Here is a 25,460-nt window from a genome sequence, read left to right as displayed (position 1 = left end):
GCTGGCATGGTTCGGTGTAACCCCACGGCAGAACGGATATAGGCTTTAGGTAACGCTATTAATGAGCGAGAAGCGCACACCCACACCGGCGACTTGCTATTGTTCTCCTTAAAGTAAGACTTCGGTACAGAAAGTTTATACCATTGATTGGCGTGATAGGTCGAGCATTAGAGACGGTTACAAAGTGCTCCAAGGAACCACGTCTGTACACGTACACACACGTACGCGCACCCACAGATGCATATACTCAGGCCAGGATTTCACTTGAAGGTTGAAGGTCTGAAGGTCCGCCTAATTTGCGAGCGGAGTGGCTACCGAGACACGAGACTATACGTTGAAGTTGAGAAGACCGCTAAGTCCATGGCGGGAGGAAAAAAAGAAAATTGAGTGGCCCAGAATACAAGATTCGGACAGCGCAGGACAGGAGCTTGTTGAAAATAGGAGATGCCTTCTTGCAGTGGACATAAATAAGTTGATGGTGATGATGGCAATGAGGATGAGGACGATCTAGTCATGCGAGGCTGCACAGCATCGCATCCAGCTGGTTCCGCATTCCCAGATGGCGTTCCCAGAACGACCCAGTGTGAACCGATTAACAGAAGGCAGCGGACGACCCACCACAGATGCGCTGGGATCCTGCTCCTGTCAAGCGGCTGGGAACACGGGCCGCTTCACGGCGAGGGACGGCGGGGTGTGGCCCCGCGCGCGGCGCGTGGCCTAACCCCGCACGCTCCCCTCGGATTATTGCGCGGCACGTGCTCCGCGCCAGCGTGGGAACCACGCGAACCGCCCGCGTGGGTAACAGGTTTCTCCAGCTCCCTTTCCTTTGTCATGAGCTGCGCGTGCTGAGCGCAACACGTGCTGAAAAACAAAACGTCTCGTCGTCGACTTACTGCGGCACGTGCATGGCGACGCGAAGATGTTTTTTACATACATTCATGGATACATGCATACATACATACGTATACGTACATACACACACACACATACATACGCACATATACATTCACATATGCATGCATATGTACATACATACGCACGTACGTATATACATACACACATACATACATTCATACGTACGTACATACGTGCATACATACATACGTGCATACATACGTGCATACATGCATGCATACATACACACACATACATACATACATACATACATACATACATACATACATACATACATACATACATACATACATACATACATACATACATACATATATACGTGCATACATATGTACGTACATACATACGTGCATACATACGTACGTACGTACGTACATACATTCATACAACCGTTTGTTCAGAGGTCTCCCCACTCCGCGATCCAGCAAGGCCATTCGTTGCTTCTGGTCTAGTAACGAAGACTTAAGGGCCCGTGCAAGAATTTTTGGTAAATAATACAACACATGTCGACGGAGCTATTCAAACAACAGTTGAGACAAGAACAAACGTTCTTTCTGGACGCCCTGTATGTATCGATTTCCCGGTCACGTTTGTTTTTCAGAGAGGAAAGTTTTGGGTTGCTTTTTGCTGTTTGCAGCCCGATCTTGCGTCAAGCTAATATAAAATTAACCGACACGTGTTTCGTCGGTTTGCTTCCGCGCACACTTGTTGCTAATCCCACCTGAAGGCTTTTAAAGCCGCGCACGGGTCTCGTTCATGGCCAACGTTATCGTGCGAAACTAAAAACAAAACCACCGTTCAATTTGCAGTGTGTTGCAAATTAACGTCCTGCCGAATTCCTGCTCCAACACCGAATACATCTCTTCTTTTGTCCCTCCGCCAGGAAAATACTGCTAATTACTTTCAGAAGGTGCAGCTCCAAGGTGCTATACGATTAAAGTGAAATTTTCAGTCACCGGTTTGAGCGCCCCTGGGGGCTATGACACAGTGTCAGAGTGCACGTCATATACAGTCAAGGGCACCAGAATCGATTGATTGAGATATTGATGGTTTGAAGTGCGGGAAAAAGTGGATGCTGGGGTGCACGTCCTCGCGCCTTCAGTCATGGATGCCAGGAATTATTTGCACTCCCGCGGTTATTCAGCGGGAACGTCACATTGCGTTCGTGAACGTCTTTGTACTTTATTTCCGCCGAAAATATGACCCCTGAGCCACGGATAATCAACATTTACCCTTTGGAGTGTCGTGTTTCGTGTGTATACGCAGTACAAGATAACCGCCGCGGGAACCATGACCTCGCGTTCAGTCGAAAGGAAGCGATACTGCGTGCGTAGCCGAACAAAAGAATCGACCAAAGGTACGCACAGCAGCTGAGATACACGGGTCATGGCGCATCGCAACAACAAACGTTCATCCCTGTTGCACGAAGGCAGTTCACGCAAAGTGCCATGCATGAGTTGTGTGCGTGCCGTTTTTGCGTGATGACCCCATCATCACGGACGATTGCCTGTGCGTTCGACGGACGGCGACCAGACGGATTGCCACGAACGCTGTCTTCTTTTTTTTATTCGCTCGCCAACAGACGAAATGCATGCAGTTTGTATGTAATACTTCATCCACGATCACGCACTCGTACACGGACGATGGTAAAATGACCATATATAGGCAGGCAAGGAATGTCCAGCGAGGCAGCGTGTATACCACCTTCGCTGATCGGTCTCTGGCGTGCAGCGAGTCTACGTAGCACACCACACAGTTCCTCGTTCACCTAAGGTTTAGAGACCTTACGCTGGGAACTGTAAGGTGGACTGTAAGATGGGATCCGACAGAACTTCGCATCGGCGCAAGTCGAAGAACAGTGATGAAACCAGCCGCGACAACGCATTGTTTTGACTATTGTATCACCGCCACAAACGCAGCATTCATGAGCTCGCGGATGTACCGTCACTCAAACCCGTATTCCATCTTACTTCGCGAACTTCTAAAGCCGTGAGTTTTGCCAATTACCGTATTTTGAGCTATACAGAACTGCAAATATCGGTCATCCGCCTCATTCGCAGAAGAGTACAGAGGATAGTGTAAGAATAAATGAGGGTTTTTCATGAACAGAAAACAAAATTGCTCCAACTCAGCTCAGCTAGCTCTGGGTATGCAAAGTGAAAGCTTGGTTTAGCCTGGTTAAATCTTGATTTCAGTTTGTTAACCTTTGATTCAGCTGTAATTATTGCTTTAAAGCAGTTCATGTCTACCCCTGGTGCGGGCCTATTCCCCACTGCTAGCAGAAAACGCCATGACATGTGTGAAGTTGAGAATACCCAGTCGCTCACGAGGCGAAGAAATCAAGCGCACCGAATAGGAGCAGGCGGTGATAAAGCATTCCGATCAAGCGCGCCCGTGATAGCCTCATCTGCCCGTGTGGAGGCGTCCGCAGTTCGCGAGCGGGGGTCGAGTTCTCACGGTGGTCTGCGTGCGCGATGCGGCGGGGTCACGGCTGGGCTCAGACGGAAAGCAGGGCGGCCGCGAGCGTACACGAAGAGGGGAGGCGTGATGTCGGGTCCTTGCTCTACTTGCATCAACGTGATCAGAGCGAATCTCCTGACTGTGCCTTTGTTTTTGACGTCGCGATGAGAGCCCGACTGCTGAGGCCCGTGAAAATGTGCGGCGGGATTTGGCGCCAGCGCGCTTACCTGCTCCGAATTCTTGCACAGGAGAGAAGAAGGATCTGGATGTGCTTCTTATTCTTAAGCTTAACCTTGTTACTATGCCTCATCTTTAGTGCCAATCCGAGATTACGGCGTTATAAAAATCTGCGAGAATTTTCATCAGGGCATGCTAGTTCGCATGCATACCGGCAGTCGGCAGAAGAATGTGTATACGCCCCTTGTCACATGGCGGCCATTCGGAAGGCAATTTTTTTATTATTGCAATTTGATATCTTGAAGAACTCTGCCTGGAGTTACACGGAAGAGGCAGACGCAACAACTGGTGCGATGAAGTTGATCGTCGCGCCAGAAGGGTGAACGAGCTCGTCCGACAAACCCTCCACTGCCAGGCCAGAAAGCCTCGCCTGAGCACCCCGTCTGACGTTATGCATTTCCACTGACAGCTCGCGTTGCATCCAGCCCGGAAAACAAAGTGCGCGACAGACAGAAGAGAGAGAGAGATGGAGAGAGAGGGAGAGAGAGGGGGGTTCATATTTCGTCGGGTTCGGCTGCAGGGTGCTTCGGAGTGCGTGAAACCGCAGCCGCCCGCGCGGGACTCCCGCGCCTCTTCCACAGTTTCCACTGCTTCCGCGCCTCTTACGCGGCGAAGCTACACCTGGGTTATGAAGCGCGCCGTAGTGGAAGGCTCCGGAATAATTTAGACCACCTGGGTATCTTTAAGGATCGCCAAAACCTCGACACACGCGCTAAAAAATGGTCACCGCGCCTCGTATCGAACCCGCGGCCTCGGCCCAGCAGCACAATGCCTTAGTCACTGCGGTGGGTTCAGACAAGAAAGCCCCGCAGTATACGCGCTCACCCCGCCTATCGTATGAAATCCTGCCATAACAGCAGTACACCGGCGATATCCAGTGCGGGGGGAACAATGCACAAGCAGCTTCAGCCGAACACACTCAGTTTACAGCTGCAGTCCCGAACAAATAACGCCATCAGGAAAATACAAACCAGACCACACAGAGAGCGCCATTTGTTTCCATGCGAGTCAAATTAACAATGGATTCATTGCAGTGACAATGTTGGTAAATGTGGCTTTCAAAATATACCAATAGTGTGCCCATCTTGGACCTTCACGAACAGAATGTTTTTGGTTTTCCATGTTCTTGTTCAAATTTTTGTGTTCGCATTTCGTTTGTCTGTACGTGTTAGAGTACCAGGCGAGTAATAATGCTTGCAGGCCTGACAGTTGCTTACCACATAGGTAATTCCTCCGGTTGTCCGCCAGTCTTTTTTGAACAGCTCAAAAGTCGTTGTTGAACGTTTCAGGCAATTTGTTTTCCATGGGTATTTTCATATTTCCTGTTTTGTCTTAAATGCTGTGCCGGGGACCTCACGAACAGCTCCTGACAGAAATAAGAATGGTATACGACCGTGCTGCCCAGGCGGGTCATGATGTCACCCTACAGTGGCTTCCTAGCCACTGCGGCATTGTCGGCAACGAAAGTGCGGACGCTGCCGCCCGGCTGGCGCATCAAACAGCGACAACTGTACTCATCCCATTGCCTAGGACGGACGCAGCTAGGGTCCTCCGCATTCTTGCCCGGGAAACAGCTATCTCCCAATGGTCTCCAGAAGATTTCACATGCGCACGCATTGGTGCCTTTGACCCGCACCTGCAACGTCCCCTTCCACTAGGCCTCCCACGGTCTGACGCAACTCTTCTTTGCCGTCTCTGGCTGGGGGTGGCATTCACAAATGCTTACTCGTACTTAATAGGAATGGCAGCAAGGGCGGAGTGCGAAACGTGCGGCACATCGGAGACGATACGCCACGTTTTATGCGAGTGCCCACGCTACTCGGCTGAAAGAAAAAAGCTGTCGTCAGCGCTGAGGAACCTGGACTCTCGGCGGCCATTTTCGGAGGGAAAGATTCTGTGCCACTGGCCTTCTCAGTCATCCGCTCAGAAGGCGACTAAGGAACTATTACGTTTTCTACGGGCGACGAACTTGAACACTAGGCTATAGACTGAGAGCTTCCAGTGTCAATCACTGTCAGTGCCTCAGTGCTGGGCATACGTGTCTGGTCCAACTTTTCCTCTTTTTTTCCTCTCTCTTTTTTGCCCATTTCCCCTTTCCCACGTGCAGGATAGCAAACTAGGCTCTAGCCAGGTTAACTTTCCTGCCTTTCTTCTACATTCTTCCTTCCTTCCTTGTCTTAAATGTCATACCAATGTCTATTTGTGATGAAAGGAACATCAAAAATATCTACAATCGGTTATGTAGACTCTGTAGCTTTGAATGTACCCATTATTTCTATTGTTCTGTTCTCCCAGGTCTAGTAGTTCAGACATTTCGTCATTGTACATAGCGTTAAGGCAGATGTCTGTTTCTTTTTTTCACTTTTTTTGCAATTGCGAAATCCCCACGGGTTTAACTCAGCTTAAAAAAAAATATCGTCAAAAAATGACGTAAAAAAGAAAAAAGCAGTCTTAATTAATTAAGATATGCTTGAAATATAAAATGATCCAGGCCAACCGCTACGCATGCGCAAACGGCGCGCGTTGCATGCAGTGGCAATTCGCGTAGTCCGCAGACCGAGTCGCTCATTCGTCGCGAGTGGCACTGTTTACGCGGAATTAGGAAGTGAGTCCGGGCACTAATTAAATTTGCAACCATCCGCACTTTCGCAGAGAAAGCAATTAGGATAAGGGCGCTTCTTTGAACGCAAGCGACACCAGTCGAAATTTCGCACTCGACCGCACGGAACTTGCCTCGACCGGCGGCCATTGCAGCGGCGAGAGCGGGATGGAAAATTTTCTATCGCCGCTCTTGCTGCTGCACTGATGGTCGCGATAGGTTTTCTCAATCAAGACAAGTGTGTCTTGCAGAGTGTACGCATCGAAGTGCAGGCTGAATGACAAAGTGATAACAATTTGAACAAACCCGAATTAAGGGCTAGAAAATCGTACTTTTTTCATAGATGTAGAACAACGAATGAGTGATCTTTGACAATTCTGTAAAGAAACCTGATGACGCCATGAAGACTGCCCCGGGGCCGGCAGCTGCGGGGTTGGCGAGAAAAAAAGTAGCTCACGCAACAAAAATAACCAATTTAATTCGGCTTAAAACCTGGTATTATTCACGTCGCTTTTTACATGAGAAAAGTGGAAGCCTGGGCTGACTGAAAAACGGGGCTAGAAAGAAAGATATAAATTACCCCTCCTTCGTCCCCGTATCTTGTGTTTACTCTAACATGAGCACAATTTAATTCCCAGTCTGTCTCGAAATTCCTGCCGAGGCGGGTAATCAAATCAGCCTGTCTGGGCAGCAATCTTTCTTTCGCAATGTAGTACTCCCGGAAAAGCGCTTGATAAAGTCGTAAACTTGGCGCGACCGAATCTGCAGCCTTTAATTGCGACTATAAAAACTTGAGTGCGCAGTGGGGCTACTACCACAATTACGCAGCCCTAGCATCTTGATTCTGCAATGACGCCTCGCTACAGAAAAAAAAAAAACGCATCTGCTCACAACAATGAAATTATTGCCCACAAATCAAGGACTTCGCATGCGTACTCAGGCCATTTTTGGTGGCGCGCTTAATAAATAACTCGAAGAATAAGCAGAACGTTCTCCTAATACCGTCGTCCCTATCAGAGTGCCATTTAAAAAGTCCGCGAATCTAAAACTCCAGTCATTATAGAAGACCAAAATATTAGCCACGCAAAGGAAGCAGGTAAAAACTTCTGGGACAGTGTTTAATATGCAACCACAGGGTCCCATGTACACGGAAACATTAAATGGGAAGATTAATTAACGCTCTGACGTTCTCGTGCGTGATGATTACGCCGTATAGCGGGAATTTTGGATTAATTAAAGTCGTAATGTTTTCTTAACGTCCAAGAGACAGCGTTTGTATTTCCCCGTTCCATCGAAATAGAGCCGGTAGAACCCCGCAAGAGTAGAGAAGAAAGCGGAAATAATAAAACGCCGATCAACGCACATTTTCTCTGATAAAAAACTTGTTCGGGCCAAACCTGCCTATGGTGCACGAGTGATATGAGCCATTCCTCGATGTGTAAGAAGAAAAATGTTAGGCAAGATACCCCTCGGCCAGACGAATCATTGTGACGTATTGATCTTGTATTTTGTGTTGTGATTCAGAAGCTATAGCAAGAAAAATTTGTGGAAAAAAAAAAGACATGGGAAGGCTTATAACGTCAGCTGACGTTATAGGGCGGGATAAAAACTGATGAGCATATTATTTTGTATTCCCTCCGGCTTCGCATTTGTTCAAAAGCGAGTGGTGGTTAGGTTCTCCTAGCCCGAATGGTTCCGGTAAAAGAATACCAGAACCGCCTCTTCCTGCACCTAGACGTGCTATCAGGGTATCAAGTGCCTCATAAAAGGCACCGCACGCAAAAAAAAAAAAAAAAAATACGGCAAAATAAATATATATTGAGGGATTTTCTAACAGCGTCATATTCCTATTTGCCCTCGAGCGATTACTTTAAAACCGCGCAAAACATTGACGCCGCATCACACGGTATAGTGTGAAGTGCCGTCGAGTTCATGATTGAGAGGAAAACAAATCTTAAATATCGATTTGTTCTGATCTCGACGGCCTTCGCAGTTATCGTTATAACAGTAGCATTTTATTTGCAAGGGCCTTTCATCATCATCATTGAACTATGAGCGGCCGCTGACTTGCCCAAACATACCTGCTATATAAACCTAAAATAGCGTGAAGTATGTATGTATGCGTATAGTACACATACGTATACATACAGACATACGTGCATACATACATACATACATACATACATACATACATACATACATACATACATACATACATACATGAATGCATGCATGCATACATCATCATCATCATCACCACCAGCCTACCGACGGCCACACTGGAGGGCAAAGGCCGCTCCCATTAGTCTCCAATTACCCCGGTCCTGTGCTAACTGCGACCAATTCATTCCCGCAAACTTCTTGAACTCAAACTTCTAATATATATATATATATATATATATATATATATATATATATATATATATATATATATATATATATATATATATATATATATATATATATATATATATATATATATATATATATATATATAGGGTTTGGAAATGAGGGGCTCGTTAGGAAATACAGAAAGAAACGCCGGCAGTCTACAACACCAAAGAAGGCATAGGGGAGTGGTTAGACTATTTTTTTTTTACCGTTAGTGATGTTACATTATTTTTTTATTATTATTATTAATGCGTGAGAAAGAAAGAAAGAAAAACACGCGCCCAGAGTGGGGCCCGAACCCTGGGCGCGTGTTTTTCTTTCTTTCTTTCTCACGCATTAATAATAATAAAAAAATAATGTAACATCACTAACGGTAAAAAAAAATAGTCTAACCACTCCCCTATGCCTTCTTTGGTGTTGTAGACTGCCGGCGTTTCTTTCTGTGTATATATATATATATATATATATATATATATATATATATATATATATATATATATATATATATATATATATATATATATATATATATATATATACACGTACATACACACACACGTACGTGTATAAAAGCACGTTTTTGCGATATCTTACATTTATTCAGTCTGTAATATAAAAGGTCGATAAAAAATCGTCCTTGTGCTCTGGAAGCTGTGCCCAAACGAGGAAGAAGTTTTGCCGCCCCTATTGCAAAGTTGGGAAGCGTCGGTGACACATAGTGTGAATGGCCGCATCTCGATAGCGCCAAGATTAATGACGGATTCTCTGCAGGGGCCGCCGCCTCGGGTGATGACGCGCTAGAGCGGACGCGCGAATCTCCACGCGGCCCTCTGCATCCACGGCGCAAAAACAAGCGCCAAGGGGAGGGGGGGCAACTCAAGTGAACAATCCTTCAGTCCCCTCCGCGCACCGAGCCAAGAGACGGGAGGAAACGAAGCCGAGAAAGAAAACCCTCCAGCCCGACCTCGCACAACATCCGACCACACTATGTCTCCGCCTCCTCCATAGACGCGCCTTCTCTCCGTTGTATACTTTTTCCAGCGTTGCGAGGACATTCCGGGAGAAGCGGCAGCTGCTGCAGCTTTTCGCATTCGCAGAAAAGATTGGAGGGGAAAAAAATCACGCGGCACAAAAAAGTGCTATCTCGACCCTCTCGCGAGGTTGGGTTTATCCAGGCTACCAGTCCTGCTCGATATCTAGCGGCAGTCTTGAAAACTCCTGGATTATCGAACTCTCTTCGTTGGAGGTGGGGGAGGGGGTTTGTGCTTCACCTTCATACCGGGAGATAGGAAGCAGTCCCCGTAGTGCTTTGCGCAACTCTTTTACGGGAACAGTGAAATAATCGAGGAACACGAAGAACCCTACAGGCACGAGGTTGCCGTGATTCTGAGTCGGCCGTCCTAATGTTGCGATGGCGGGCGAGCTACGAGGTGCCAACCGAAATACAGAGGGTTATATCTACATCGCAATTCCAGCGGTATTATGAAAGGATTTAAACGAGATACAGATAGAGCGACAGGGTGGGAGAGAGAGAGATAACATAAATCACAATCCCTCGTGTTCGTTCTGCGTGGTTAAATTACCCTGCTAAGTACATTTTGCTTGTCCGCGGAGTGGGAAGGAACCTAATAACATGGCTTACTCGGAAAGCTAGCCACTTCAACTAACTTTAAACCAGCAATAAGATGCAAGCAGAATACAATGCATGCAACTTAAAGGGAGCGTAAAGAAATTTTTGAAGATTTTGTGTAGTATGGGTATTTAGAACTGTGGATCATTGGTATACAAACTATGCGTAGATGTTTTGTTACACAATATCGGCAAATAGGTAAAAAAAATGCCGTTATGGTTTCTTACAGGCTTTCCCCCTCAAGTCGGGAAAGGATGTCACGCGAAGAAGCCGATCATAGCTTTTACCTGTCTGCAAAACATGTCGCCGTAGTAGAGCGGGCTTGCAAAGGGTCAGATACAGCTACAACGTCGGCGCCATTGGGACATTCGCACGCTACTGAACAGGCTATGTCTGACCTCTGATACGACTGGTCAGCATGACTGAACTCCCAGTCAACAACTCTTGCATACTCGGACGAACGGCATAGGCACAGTTAACCATGTTTAACGTGAACTGGCCATTTCTAAACTGTTTTCGCTGTTTCGTTTTAGTCTAAGCTGACGTCCTTCTAGCCGAAATGCTTGCTCAAGCTTGACGACATCAGTCACACACGGCCTCTAATGTGTACGAAAAAAGGGAGCCCCTTGACGCCACGTTAGAGTCACTGAGTCAGCAACACAAATTTACTAGAGAAAAGAAGCACAACAGATTTTAAGGAAGAAATTATACTGAAATGCAGAAACGCCACGCACCTTATTTCGAAGCTCAACCTAGCGCCTGGCCTTGACTTTTCCCCGTTCCGTAAACAAAGGCGCGCTTGGGAACTTCTGTAGCCGCCGCGTTCCCGCAGATCTACAGCCATAGCATTCAAAGTTTAGGTTTCGGTTCTGTGAAACAACATGGTTGACATCCGACGTTATAGTTGGATGGGCATTCTCGATATCTCAATAATAGCCATACCGCGCTTCTGTCATGTTTTCGGCTGTAAAATGCCTCAGATAAGCCTACCAGGGCAGCTTGAAATCGTAGCAATCCCCAGCCGAGGCCTACGCAGTGGATGAACACCCTCCGCGTCACCGCAGACGCTCAAATTTCATGCGCTTTTGCCACATATTTAGAGCTTGCTTGGCTCATGCCTGTATCGTAAAAGGCGTCTTCGCACCAGCTCCCTCTTTTGAAGTGCGCACCTCGGTTGAGAGCAGGGCTGATACCAAGAGCGTCGGTGTCCATCAAAGGTCAAGTGTCGACTTTGCGCCTTTCGGTTGTAAAAGTGCTCACGGCAAAAGTCATAACAAAGGCCGTGGTTCTTTCTTACTCTGACGCGGTAGTGCTTCGATAATTTCCGTGCTATGATTCTTTAACGTGGTGGATCAACAGATGCAACTCGGGCCTGGGTTCAGCGCGCGAAATTCTGGTAATCGATGTCAGGTAAGCGCGAGACAAAGTTCAGAAAATGTCAGAGAATTAGTTTCCTCGGGCTATGGAAATAGGTCCACCCTATAGCAGGAACTAGGTTGCTGGCGATCTTCGTCTTTTTTTCTCTCGCTTATTGATCTTGTTACTTGGTTTGGTTATTTCTATGTGATCGAGGTTAAGGGCAATGACCAGTTCGGTGAAAGCTTTAAAAGAATTTGGTACATGGTAGGGCTCTAAATGGTGTGGTTCTGGGTGCTACCTTTGAACTGCGTTGCAGTGGGTAATGGAACAAAGGCTTGTGCTGTTCTTATCCCTAGTATTGTATGTTCCCTTACTCTGTCCGGTCAGTTTTATTACTAAAGTCGCCACATTTCTATATATTAAGCTTGTTAATACTTCTTAGGCAAACTGGAACAGAATCCCATTTTTTTAGCCTCTATCTCCGTCAGAGTTTCAAGCATACGTGCTTGATGCTGTTAATTAATGACGTAAATATTTACTGACGAACGATACTTCAGGAACCGAGATAACGAAATTGTACAAAAACAAAAAAAAAAACTTTTCGAGAACACGGCATGAACCTTAACAACCGAAGTGAGACGTCTTGGTGCAGAGAAGAAAAATAAATAAAGAAGAACGTTTCCTGGCGGCGCAGGGCAAACCTTTTAAGGCAGGCAGCCAGCTGTTCCCAGAGCTGCTTTGGAAATATGCAAGCCAGGCTGTATAGAAAGTTAGAAGAAGAGCAGATCAAAGTGTGGGGAAAATAAACGGAAGAAAAGTAGTGCCTGCTGCTCGAGATCAAACGCATTTGCGCCACGCTCCGCCTTCGACGTGTGCGCGATGCACCGAGGGACGGAACGCTAGGCTCGAGTGCAAGGCTCGGAGACGCGAAATAAATAAATAAACGAGAGAGCAGGGTGAGAGAAAGAACGAAAGAAGTCTGAGGGCCTTTGTCGACTGCACTTCGTATTTTTCGCTCGCTCACGCATTACACAAGTCCTGACCTGACCGGCGCAGAAAGCAGAAAAGAGAGGACAAGGAACTAATATGCCAACCACAAGGCAAAGAAACGAATGTGAAGGCCATCTTGTGCTTTGGAAAATACCTGTACCCAACGCCCACAAAGAGACGCGAAAAAAGCGTGTTCCGAGCACAACCCGAGGCATTCTCAATGCTGCCGCCATACAAAGTCAGCGGCACCTTGATGGCCGTGCCGTTCCCATCTCCCGGCGTCGTCGGCGAGCGTTTCTGAGTACCGCCGTCTTCGCCGTTACGCCGTCTTCTCTTGCGCCGTTGTTGTCAGACACCTTTAAGATGACGTAAAAGCATCCGTGGGGTGTGAACTCAGTGCGACTGCAGATAACAGCCCTTCCCTCTTCGTCGGTGAAATTAGGAAGCGTGACTTGGGTACGATGGAAGCTGGGAATCCCCGGTCGTAAAAAAATGCATGGTGCGAGGAAGCCATGCACGGGCTTTGTTATCTATAAGGTGTTTCTTTCGCGACCATAGTTACATCCTATCTGAGCGTCGTACGAAACTCGCCTTTACTTCCGCGTCTGGGATTTGCAACTGGTTCCCCCTATCATTTTGCTCCGAGCAAGTTCGTACTTTCGCGAGTGGCAGACAGGTGCACTGTACACATGTAACGATTGGGCCCCACGCGCTACCCTCTTAACTCGCATTTAAGCCTTGAAAATCAGTTATATTTATTGGAAATTGGTATATAATATGCGCTATGCTTCATGAGACAACAGTAAAAACAGCCTTAATGCTGCCTTGAATTTGGAGATTTTTATATGTAAGAAGATTAAGAACCAGCTCTGCTCCCCACTATTGGCTTACACAATTAAATTCTTTTTTGGGGACAAGAGATTTGTTAACTAGACTAAGTATTTACTGAGGAGCTTGTTTTTCTATCACCATTTTTTATTGTGAACAATGGCGAATTATGAACAAGAGATAATAAAAGCTGCACTTCTATGGCCACTCGCCCGTTCTCGTCAATAAGCAGCTTCCACAGATGAGGTCGGCAGGCATTTTGACTATTCGAGTTCCCGCAGCTTGACTCACAATGAGTACGATTAGTACTTGTTCCAACGGGTAACGGTTGACGACGTTCGACCTCCAAGCGTGTAGCTAGGCCTGACATCCTACACTTAGGCTTAACGTCATGTAACCTTCAAGCTGAGCCTCACGACGTGTTAAGCTACGTCATACTCACTGTACGCCGAGCTATGGGTACCGGTCGACGACGTTTAGCTCAGAGCGTCACGTTAGGCCTAACGTACGGCCGTCGCACCCCACATTGTTCGTTATTATGCATTAACCTTTGCGCAAGTTAGTTACATACTAAAAAATGTCCTGAAAGGGCATGTTGCATCTCATTTACCTGGCGAAAGGTAATCAAATCTTGTTGTAATCGTTTTCGCAAACGTGTACGCCGTATACATGATGATCGCGGCAACGCCGGAGTGATAGCCGACGCTGCAGTGTTCGACCTATCGTTGTAATCACAACGTTATCTGCGCAGGCGGACAGCGGCGTGACTCCGATTGGTGAAGATATCTTTTAGGGGCCCCGTTCACCAGAAGACGAGATGTAGCGTACGGCTGTGGTCTTCTGTTACCCCATGCCACCAATCATAAAAGGCGATCGAAATTGACGGGGCTTCTCGCAAGTCGAGACTGATCCTGTCTAAATACTGCGGCTTTCGATGATAGTGAGGACGACGGCGCGATTTTCACGTGTCCAGCAATGTGCGGAATGTGAGCCTCCGCCGCTCGCCGTCGGCGCCTGCGCGCGACGTGCGTTGATCGATTTCCGGAAATTGGATGGCTGATTTGATTGATTGAAAACGTGAGATATTTTTTTGCCGATGATAAGAATAATAACGCAGGGGAAGCGAGACTGGTGGAGTAGTGCGATCAGGTCCGACACGAGTCCTGAAAGAAGCGGAAGAGAACATTCGCTGAGTGCTTTTTGATGCGTGTCTATCATTCAACATTAAGGTAGCCTAACGTTAAGCCTGAATATAAGCCTATCAAGACGCCCACTCAGGCGAATTGGCCTTTGACGATGATAGCCGCCGTCAGAAAATAAGCCCCTATTCCCCAAATACTATTTGGCTGCGATGTCAACATAACCTCCCACGTTTCTCACATTCCCAATTAAGAGGATTGACCATTGAAAATGACAGCTCTCTCAAGAATCTTATGACCAATTTACCAATTCACCACTTTTTATTTGAAGTCGACGTTTACGTACCAACCCACAATTCTAATTCACGTTCTCAGGGGGATCGGTCAGTGACGATGACAGCAGACGCCAAAGGCTCGTGGCCGAATCAGCAATTCCCGTCTGCAGCGACGGCAACACACCCACCACACTGAATGCGAAGTGATGCTCACTTATTATCACATACTGAAAAAAAGAAGGTAAAGTTTTCCCGTAATTCACTTTTCGGTTAATGTTACTATTGCTCGGACGCTAATCAGGAAGCTAGTGTCCGGAAGCAAAGCTGGTTATTGCATGGGTGGAGCGGGGAACTAGATCTCGTGTATCTTTAGGTGCTTTACACCAAAGACCGCGTGTAAAGTAGGGTGCAGCTCCCGAGAGTGATCATTGTGCTAACACCATGCACGGATTGGGCAAACTGCTTTCTTCACCGGTACAATCAGTAGCGTCTTTTTGATAGTTTTCTAGAAATACGCCTCCGTTGCCCGATTGCAATATTTAATTATACTATGCGATCATAAGTTACTTTTGGTGTTTGCATACTGCGATATAGCGTAGCAGGTACGGCAAAACGGGGGACGATTGCTAGCAGTTTAAGAGAAAACAAAAATGAAACATTCTTTGTGGACTACCGCGATTAATCGTTAATGTGGCAGCCGTTAATATATCGCATAGTGGGTAACAAGTGACACAAGCAAAAACGTACCGTGCTTGAAACAATTACCTATAAAGTTATGCATGTGACAAGCGATTTGCAAAGGTATTTAACAGGTATGATAAAAACGCAGGCATACATTTAACTAATTCTTAGGTAAGATTTCAGAAACACTGCTTTACTTATTTGTAAACATATTTAGTTAAAAAGCAATTTATGAACAAAAAGTACTCTACGAGATAAAACCAATCCGCAACACAAGTCCGAAGGACAACGAAGGCGCAAGCTAAAACTGCTTCGGGCTATTCTTTCATTAGTGCGTTTGGCTAATAGCCACCTCAGCTAAAGAAAAGCGACCCGCTAAAGAAATCTGCGCTTGGGATCACGAACTGCTATGTCGACCCTGACGACGCACGCACCCCGAAATGCAAGTTCTCGGATCAGCCCCGATATCTAAACCTCCGCCGCAGAAACAAGTGGAAGCCGATGCCTCTCGAATACACGTACATCCGCGAAGAATCTTGCGCTGAAAACGAAGTCGTGCTCGATGCCAAAGCCAGATAGAAACACTGTTCAAAAAACGGCGCTTCGTTCAGCGTATGCCAGCTGCGAAACCGCACGTGTTGCACTTTTCTCTAGGGGGAAAGTGCTTTTGCAGAGGAGTCGTTCACCGAGAAACCCCGTTCAAATCATTTGTTTTCAAAGGCGCTTTCAGCCCCCGGGGGAAATTACCAAGCCGTTCTGTTTGCTGCCTGATGCAGCCCCGGCAGCGGCGGCCACGTAGGAACTGCGAGTGCTTCGAGGCGCTCTCAAGGCTCTTCGCATTCCTTTCAGAGCATCGCCACTGCGTAGAAAAAGCAGAGAAGGAGTACGCTTGCAGCGGTGTGCAAAATTAAAGCCCAATGAAAAGCCATACCCTTATTGTAATGGCTTCAAGCCTAGCGGACCATTATCAGGCAAGAAAAAAAAAAAAACACTCGATATCTCTTGCAGATTAAGAAAAAAGAAGTGTCCAAGCACCTATCCTCGCACTTTTCTCAGTGCCGTCAAAAAGCAAACAACCATGCACGGGGGGATGTGCAGTGTATGTATGGCAAACGCACGATGAAACAACGAGTACGCGAGATGGAGACGGTGTGAACAGTTTCACGGGTGCGTCCCCCCGGCCACAATGTACACTGTACACGACCGTTGAAACGGTAAGACGGCAAAATCCCCCCAGTAGGTGCGATCGCTCACGCCGAATTTCGGGCTCTTCGTGCATCCACTTCCCGCTTTAAGTCGTCGGGTTTGTTTCCGCTCGTCGAGAAAGTAAGCGTACTGACGCAGTAGCCAGGCGAAGTCGCGTACAGTATCCATAATAAGGGACATGGAGTGAACGACGACGCGGAAGGTAGAAGCGCATGGAGAGGAGAGCAGAGGTAGCACAGCGGGATGAAGTACAGTAATACCTCATTAACTCGAAGTAGTAAATCGGGAAATATTTCGAGATAAGAGGATTTTCGAGATAAGCAAAGTTGCCCGAATTGCCATGAAATATCGAGTTCTTTGCCAAAAAAAAGAAAATGCGCTACTACTTACCAGCTCTCCAGCAGCAGCTTCCAATCTTGCTTTCGATAAAGGTTTGAAAGAGAACATAAAACATACAAGAGACGTTCACGGGCAAGGTTTTGTGGCACTGATTGTTCCCTTTGCACAAAAGAACGCCTTATTTCTTTATTTTATGGCATAAAGGTTTATAAAACCCTTAAATTAACTCCTGAGTTTTGTTTAAAAGCTTATAGGTGGCACTGGATGCAAAAGGAGTTCTCCGGGGAACGACTGCGCACCATACAATTTTTTTTAATCGCAAAAGGGACCCGCGCTCTACACTCGGTTTTTCCCCGCACGACACACCTCTATCTTCTAGAACACCTGACCTCTGCACGTGTCTCTACCGCAGGGTTCTTTGACGAAGTTGATGTGCTCAGACTTCACGTTCAGGGAAAACATCGGCTTTGTGGTAGGCCCGCCTAAACGATAAAAAAAAAAGAAAAAGAAATCTCGAGGGACTTAAGCCCGGCAGCATTGCGCGAATCATGTGAAACGGTTCGTGGCGGCGAAATTTTCGTTTCACTCTCAGTCAAGATTTCGAAATATCGGCAGTTCGGCCCAACTTCGAAATAAAATAAAGGGCAACAAATACATGGGACGTATAGGAAATGGTTAGATTCCGCGGAAAATTTCGACTTAGCCGTTTTGTTGAGATATGCGAGATCGAGTTAACGAGGTATTACAATACTGTATTCGGGCTGAATGCGAGACCAGCCACGTGTGTCGTTTGCGCTGCCATTTTCTCGCTACTCTGGGCACACTGTTCAAACGAATCCGTAGTAGAAATCCCTTTACAAATGGGACCCTCATAAAACTACGAGGTGATGTCCTCAGGTCATAAGTGTCGGCGGCCGGATAATCCCCTCCGCGAATATGAAAGGTCACAATAAATGAAATGACGAAAAACTTTCTGTGCGCTCGACAGCACTGCGGGTTTCGGAGAATAAGATGATGAGGCAACGAGGAAATCTCTGGCTAGTGCTTATGCACAGGCAGACATTGCAAGGCGAGTAGAAAGGACTATAGATAGCACGCTTTGAGCATAATATATTCCTACTAAAATGAAAAGAAAGAGAACAAGAAAGAGCACCAAATTTGTGAAAGCCGATCGTACAACACGTGGTGGTGGAAACATGTGGAGACGAATGAATCTCCGGACGGAATGCGCCGTCATTTTGCTTTCTGCTAGGAGCCTTGGTTGTTCACGCGTGGCAAGTACGCGGTGACTGCCCCCTTTTGGACAGCGGGTCAAACAGAAACACACACGCTTCTCGCACAATACTCTAGTAAGATTTACAGGGCTTCTGCACGTATTGAACTCGCGCTCACATGACTAATACAGCGATATAGCGGAATATTGTTTGCCAAGATTAAGCGTGCAGCGAAGTGCCAAGCAGTGGATTAATAAGCACAGTTCCTAGCAATCATAGCAGTTTGAACAAGAGGAGGAGGAAAGGAGGTCCTAAGCAATGTAAGAGGGGATTTAGAGACCAAAGGGTTCGTATTTCGGCCGAAAACAGCAGGAAATGGCTGTCGGCCGCTGTTATAAGAAAGAAAAAAGCTTCATCGAGATTGGCTTCGCCGCCACTTTTCTCTGTTTTTGTATTCAGTGTAACGGCGCGTCTCTGCGTACATTCCAAACGGCTCCCTATCCAAGACACCGGGCACAGCTGGACACACAACTTTGCTTACTCTCCAGGCATTATCACCAAAGTTTATCGCCCTCTTCACGTTATCGCCCAGTTTCATGCTATTTTTCGCTGCGAGTCCGCTGTAGCCACAGACGCCGCTATAGAACTCAAGGCGATGCCTTGTACGCTATAGAGTACAAGGCGATGCTGTACCCGACTGGACGCTCCTAGCTTTCATCCCATAGATACAAATTACCCAAACTGGTTCAACCACTCGCCGCATCGTTTCGTGGGTCCTTCTTGGGTGTAACTGACTTAAAAAAAAAGCAAGGAATAGGTGACGTCCTGTCCAGAGTGGGCGGCCCTGGTGAAGGTTCAGCGAATCGGCCGAACTTTTTGATGCGAAACGGCGCTAAGCAGGCAGACGAAGGTTAAGTTACTTTAGCTTTATAGACGACAAGTTTAAAAAAGCCAGGAAGACAGAAACAAATTTATGAGAGAAAAATGCCACAAGGTTTGCCTCTTACTGAGAAAAAGGCCAAGGTTGTGCGAGAGCGAGAGAGAGAGAGAGAGAGCGAGAGAGAGAGAGAGAGAGAGAGAGAGAGAGAGAGAGAGAGAGAGAGAGAGAGAGAGAGAGAGAGAGAGAGAGAGAGAGAGAGAGAGAGAGAGAGAGAGAGAGAGAGAGAGAGAGAATAAAATATTTTTATTTCTCCAGCAGAGGCTGATGTGTGGGCCTCGCCCCGTGGACGACGTCCCTAGTCCGGGATGCCTTGACTTCGGCTGGCCGAGGAAGTGCTAGTGTAGCATATTTCTACTCGGAGTGGGGCTACCAGAAGGACGAAGAAGGTCAATAACAAGTTGTATCGCGGATATGATGTCCAGTAATAGAGCGTTACTTATAAGTTGACCCTTGTTCCGAGGAAGTCACTCAAGAATCAAGACAGATTCACGGTTTCTCTCTTCTTGCTTTCTTCGCAAAATGCACACCCCAAAAACGTCCGCTTAAGCTGCATGTTTCGTAAGTTGGAGACATTTAACTTTTCTTTTCAAGCTTCGCTAAATTAAGGTGTTTTGTAACTTCCACAAGGATTCAAATGAACGCGTTTCTTATAACTAGCAGGCAGTACATGCGTTTTGAACCTTAAAATAATTTCTGCAACGTATTCCATACACGGTGAAGGTGCAGTCGCTAATGTCATTTCAGTGTTCAGAATTCGCTAAAATAGTGAAGCGTATTATTAACGTGTATAAATTACAGCAAAACTTATTTTGTTTTGCTGGAAAGACATACATGCCCTGCCTGGACAAGTTATCGCAGCGAAAAAGTTTACCTTCAGGCGCTCTCCGCAAGAACGCACAACTGGATTACATTCTGGGTGAGAAGAAAGCTTAGAATGAGCATATGACACAATAGTAATCACTTTGTAGGGTTCTAGAGTCCTTAACAATTGACGTGTATTATCCAAGGCTGAACTTCAGAAACCGTCCACCTAGGAAGAGTGGACGATGCGGGGGAGAGAGAGAAACTTCATCGCAAAATGCGGTGAAGGGGGCGGGGTTGCCACTGGCATGGGCCGACGGCGACAGCAGTGGCTCGGTTCACCAGTAAGATTTGGATCTTTAGATCCGAGCTACTCAGCGACCTTTTTTACTGCTCGTAACGCCCCCTTCCAGTGCTCGTCACAACGTATGGAGGGCAAGGAGTCTTTTAGACATACCCACATGGAGTAGGTCACGGCGGCTAGAGCCCCGCACGAAGGACAGTTGGGAGGCGCAGTATTCGCCATATGAATGCTACAGAAATACGCGTGACATCTTAATTGGTAGTTGAGCGCTGATCGAAAATGCTTTGACAAATCAAGGCGCAAGTGAGGTCAGCTAGGGTGGATTCTAGCTTAGTTGTACGCACAGTGGGCATGTGACGTGTCTGATGACCTGGGACGCGCGCGTAAGGGTATATGATGACGGCAAGCTTGTACAGATTTTGCCGCTAGCGGTGTCATACTTACTAAGCCCTGCATCATGTCGAGAAAACGCACTGAAGTATGCGAGGAACGAGTCCTTTACTGTCTATTCGAGTGCGACGGAGGTCGATATGGGACTTATGGCAGCCGCCTAGCTTTCACACTCGTTCAACACGCAAGAGTGAAATTAAAGGAGGGATATTACATGCATTTACAATCAATCAATCAATCAATCAATCAATCAATCAATCAATCAATCAATCAATCAATCAATCAATCAATCAATCAATCAATCAATCAATCAATCAATCAATCGATCGATCAATCAATCAATCAATCAATGAAAGCTCACCCGTAGAGAAGCGCAGCTCCCGCGATGGCCCCTCCGCACTGGGCCGTCACGTAGAGGATAGTCCTGAGGGGGCTCACTTTCCTCGTGGCGAAGGCGGCCACCGTGATGGCGGGGTTCATGTGCGCGCCCGAGATGTGGCCGTAGCACTGGGCCAGCGTGGCCGCCGCCGCGCCGGCCGTCAGCGCGATGCCCAGCACCGAGGGCTCGGCGTAGCCGGGCCACGACACGTGCGCGCCGCACACGAGGAACACGTAGAAGAAGGTGCACAGGCACTCGCCGATCACGGCGCGCCACAGCTCCAGGCTGCGGATCTCGGCGCGCAGGGGACGGCGCCGCCGGGACGACGACGACGCGCTGCAGCGGCCCCCCGAGTCCAGCCGGCCCAGCAGCTGCAGGAAGAGCGACTCGAGGCTCGCCGTGGTCGCTGTGGCCATCGCTGCTCACAACCGACACACAACACCGGCACCACTCACGAGGTCGCCGTCCCGCCCATGGCGGTCGTGGTCAGCGCGCTCCGTTATCCGACGGGGCCATCATCACTGCCGGGAGCCGAGCGCGGCGGATCGGGTGCACCCCGCGTGCGACCGGTCATCACCGGGGAGCGCGCTGGAGCATCGGCCATGCGCACCCGTCGGCGTCGCGGACGCCGAGTGCGCTCGCGGGCCACTTGCTGAGCGCGCGTGCACGCCGGCGGGGGAAGAGCGGGACGGAGGGGAGAGGAGCAGCGCCGCAATCGCGCTGCCGCCTCGCGTGTTGGCCGGCGTGGCAGCGTTTAGCGCAGGGGAACGGCGAAGTGGCGTTAGCTCTCGTGCAGTACGCTGGCGAGACAGTGCTATTAATTACTCCCAGCGGATAACATCGGCGTGATTAACACTCTACAGGTTGAAAATTTACCCAAACTAACTACGCAGACATAGTTAAAGTACAACCTGATAGCTACAAAATTCTAAACGCTGCGGTTACGTTCCGCCTGTACGTGCGAATTATATATGTGCATTGAATACGTACATAAACCTGGTTATAACGAAGTCCCCACGACCAGAAACTAACCTTGTTATAAGCGGCAATTCGTTTAAAGCAAGGATCATTTAAAAGGGTTGAAAGTTGGGCAAGTTGGTAATGGTGCATATCAAAACACAAACCGCGCGCCAATTAACGGGGACATGAACACATGAAGACAGCAGAAGTGCAGTGCTGTCTTCATGTGTTCATGTCCCCGTTAATTGGCGCGCAGTTTGTTTTTTGAGATGCAAGGATCACTTGCCGCCTCTCTGCACTGGAGTTGGGACCATGAAGAACTTCGAATAAGACGAGAACTGGAATAAAGCGATTTTGTTGTAAGGAGAGGTTTACTGTGTATTTATATGTTTTTGTTCACTTTCCACGTAAGTACAAATAACATCAAATTCACGTGCAAGTGACGTACTGAACAATTATGTGCTCGGAGAATGGCGTACAGTCATTTCTTGCAACAAGCATATGCGACACGTGACGAGTGATAGGGGGAGCAGCTTGAGTGGTAAAGTGAGAAAAATCTAATTGTTTTCTTTTCATGAAAAGCAGCGGGCCCCTTGGTTACTTGAAAGTACTAAGCAGGCCTCAATGATCATGGTGGGGGTGATGCCGATGGCGATGACAACGACGACGACGATGAAGATGGCACACCTTATCCTTCGTATTGACTATAAAATGACCAAATATATACGGCTCTGAATATTAGTTAGGGGCAAATAAGTATTTCTTTTTTCGACCTCATCTCATTTCATTTGTCCGCGAGCCCCTCCCGCCCCCACCTGGGATTTCCTGATCAAGGGAAATTTCTACTGATATTTGGATCGTAGTGAAACACCACATAACTTTTGGCGTCACAACTAACGATTGCCAAGGCATTGTCCTAAACATTTTTTATCGCCGATTTGGAAGACATCTTCGAGGAGAAAGCAAGCAGACGTAAATCCAGCATTTCCGAACTTGAAAAATTATGTTTCATTTGCTAGTTCGCCACACTCAAGTGCAGTGGAAGAATCATTGGACGCATATGAGTTCTCATGAAGAAGCAGAGAAATCGGCTGAACGGGGCTACAGTCGTAGAAAAGATATTTCACAGTAGATGCATGCATTAGCGCACCCAGGAGTTTTGTCTAGGGGGGGTTTGAAATTTTCACAACAAATGTAAAATATGATAATATATAAATGTAAAAATGTAGAAGAACAAATACAACGACAAATGTAAGTAATACAAAAAATAAAAATAAATAACCACAAAGAATAAAATATATAAAACTATAAAGAGCAGCCGAGATTTTATTATTTTTTACGCGAAAAAATTATGCATTAAATCAGCCGCCATAACCTATACAATTCACCTGCAGAAGGAATATAATAATGGATGCACCTTCATATAAAAAAAGAAGATACGCGAAGCCTTTTGCCATTTTCCGAAGCCCCGGACCCAAGTTCGGAACTAGAATTGGAAGGAAGGGATGACGGGAGATGAGGTTGAGGAGGAAATACAATTAATGCTTTCTTCACTGGTGAAGTCAAGCCAAGAGTAAAGCACGAAATCTGTTCGTATAGGCTGGCACAATTTGCACTGAACAGTCAAAATAACACATATTTCTGAAAGCATATTCAACAAAACATCATTGTTATCCGTGAACACAGGTTTTCGTAACTGCGCACGAAGCGCTGCTGTCTTCCTCACTATAATGTTACAAACTCAGGCGATATATATTGTCGCGAAGCCCCTGTTCCGTTTGCTTTTTTCAATTTTTTAGCATCCCTCTTCGGCCACCGAGGCCCAGCTTTTCTAAGAAACGCATGCGGAGTGTGTGTTGGCCCGTCGGCCGACCCGGGGGGGCGCGGCTCTCGAGGGGGACCATCGTCGCATCTTATGTTACCGCGCCGCAGTAGCGTTCCATTCCCCCTGTGGCGTGTGCGCTGCTCGCCTTCGGGCTCCGTGTCCCCAGTGTTCTTCAGACGACCTTCCCTTTTACCCTGTTTACTTATATAGTGCGTTTTGTCTAAACTACTTTCTTTACACGCATGGTTCTCCGAGTGCGCGTTTTCGGGTTCGGCCTTGTGTCTGTGTTTAACTTTTCCTTTTCACTTTGGCGGGAACATGTCTGATTGGAGCTAAGAAGCGTCTCCCCGATTGGCTGCAGAGAGCCTTGTTCCCTAGCGTCCGCACTCTCCAGGATGCACTTTTCCCCCAATACAACCCCCACCAGACCGCTTAAGCGAATATAACGCGGCCCCTCTGGCTATTGGGGGCGAGCGGGCGGCCTGCACCAGGGCTTACTTCAGAAACTCTGCCGCTCGTCGTCGTGCCCTCCCGCCGGGAGAGCGAGATCCAGTCAGCCATGTCCCGCTAAGTACTCTTAATCTTTTGACTGTCTTTCTCATCTATGTAATAAGTGTAATCGTTTCAAGTTTGTATGTGCTAAATGTCATCAATGTTATAAGTAAATTAAATCAGTTAACTTTAAAACATCTTCACGCCTTGACTTCTTCACTGCAATCATCCTTCTAGAGTAGCGGCAGGTGTTGACCAAAATACGCCGTTACAATATAAAGGAAAACTGAACCTTTTTTTTATTCAACGAAAGAGGGAGGGCTCGTACAGTGCTTAGTATTGAAGGAAAAACAGTTGTTTAAGCTTTCAAATGAAATAAAACAACTTCGATCTGATCTTGTTAGATTTGATTTGAGGCAAAAAGGCAAGCTCGACAATATTGAGTCCCAACATATGGGAAATTTCAGCGTCTTTTTTTTTTTTCTAGAAGGCGACGAATGATTCAAATCTCGTGATGGAAGTTCCGCACAGAAGTTAAGAAAGTGGTATAATCTGGCCCTACAAATATTGTGCGACTATTTGCGGTTTAGCGTGGGCTATGAGGCGTGCCGTAGGGGGGAGGGGGGCTACGGAATCATTTAAAACCCGCAGGGATTCTTAAGCATTCAGAAATTTCCTCTGCAGGGACACTTTTTGTGTCACTAAAATTTTCTCTCATTCTTTTTCTTGAACTACTTCAAGTTATACGCAAGTTGGTCCGCACTGTCTGAAAAGCACAATCCTAAAAGCTCGTGCTCTAGTTTTTTGTAATGCTGGTCATACAATATTCTTATTCGAGATTTAACTGCGAATGTCCAATACTAAAAGCTTTCGAGACTACACACTGCGCTCAGTGAACTTCGGTTCGGTGGGAGAAGCGTGCGGAGGGGTTGGGTCGACGGACATCTGGGGGGGGGGGGGGGGGGTGTTACAACCCCAAAACACCCACCGTGGGTGCGCCACTGGATGCATGGCTTTTGAGTAAGCATGTTCTCCTTTTAAAGTCGGCCTGAAACGACTGAACAAGCGGACCTTCTGATAAGCAACAGCTACGTAACTACAATATG

At 47.1% G+C, this 25,460-nt stretch overlaps 1 protein-coding gene across 2 annotated transcripts in view; it reads right to left on the bottom strand.

Moving 5' to 3' along the window:
• The window catches only part of LOC144152195 (aquaporin-like), a 117,992-nt gene extending 96,187 nt beyond the window's left edge, over nt 1–21,805 (bottom strand). The window contains exon 1 of one of the 2 annotated variants that reach the window (XM_077683424.1): nt 21,060–21,805. In XM_077683424.1, the coding sequence (XP_077539550.1) occupies nt 21,060–21,493 (434 nt within the window). In that variant the 5' untranslated portion in view covers nt 21,494–21,805. The remainder of the gene's footprint in view (nt 1–21,059) is intronic. The other variant, XM_077683423.1, reaches the window with a different exon arrangement.
• Between the last annotated feature and the right edge of the window lie 3,655 nt (nt 21,806–25,460).

Source organism: Haemaphysalis longicornis, unplaced genomic scaffold (assembly GCF_048455015.1).
Source record: "Haemaphysalis longicornis isolate Haplotype H1 unplaced genomic scaffold, Haemaphysalis longicornis Haplotype H1 scaffold_9, whole genome shotgun sequence".
Taxonomy (NCBI): Eukaryota; Metazoa; Arthropoda; class Arachnida; order Ixodida; family Ixodidae; genus Haemaphysalis; species Haemaphysalis longicornis.
Note: the sequence above shows the minus strand (reverse complement) of the source record. Positions and strands in the feature narration are given on the sequence as shown.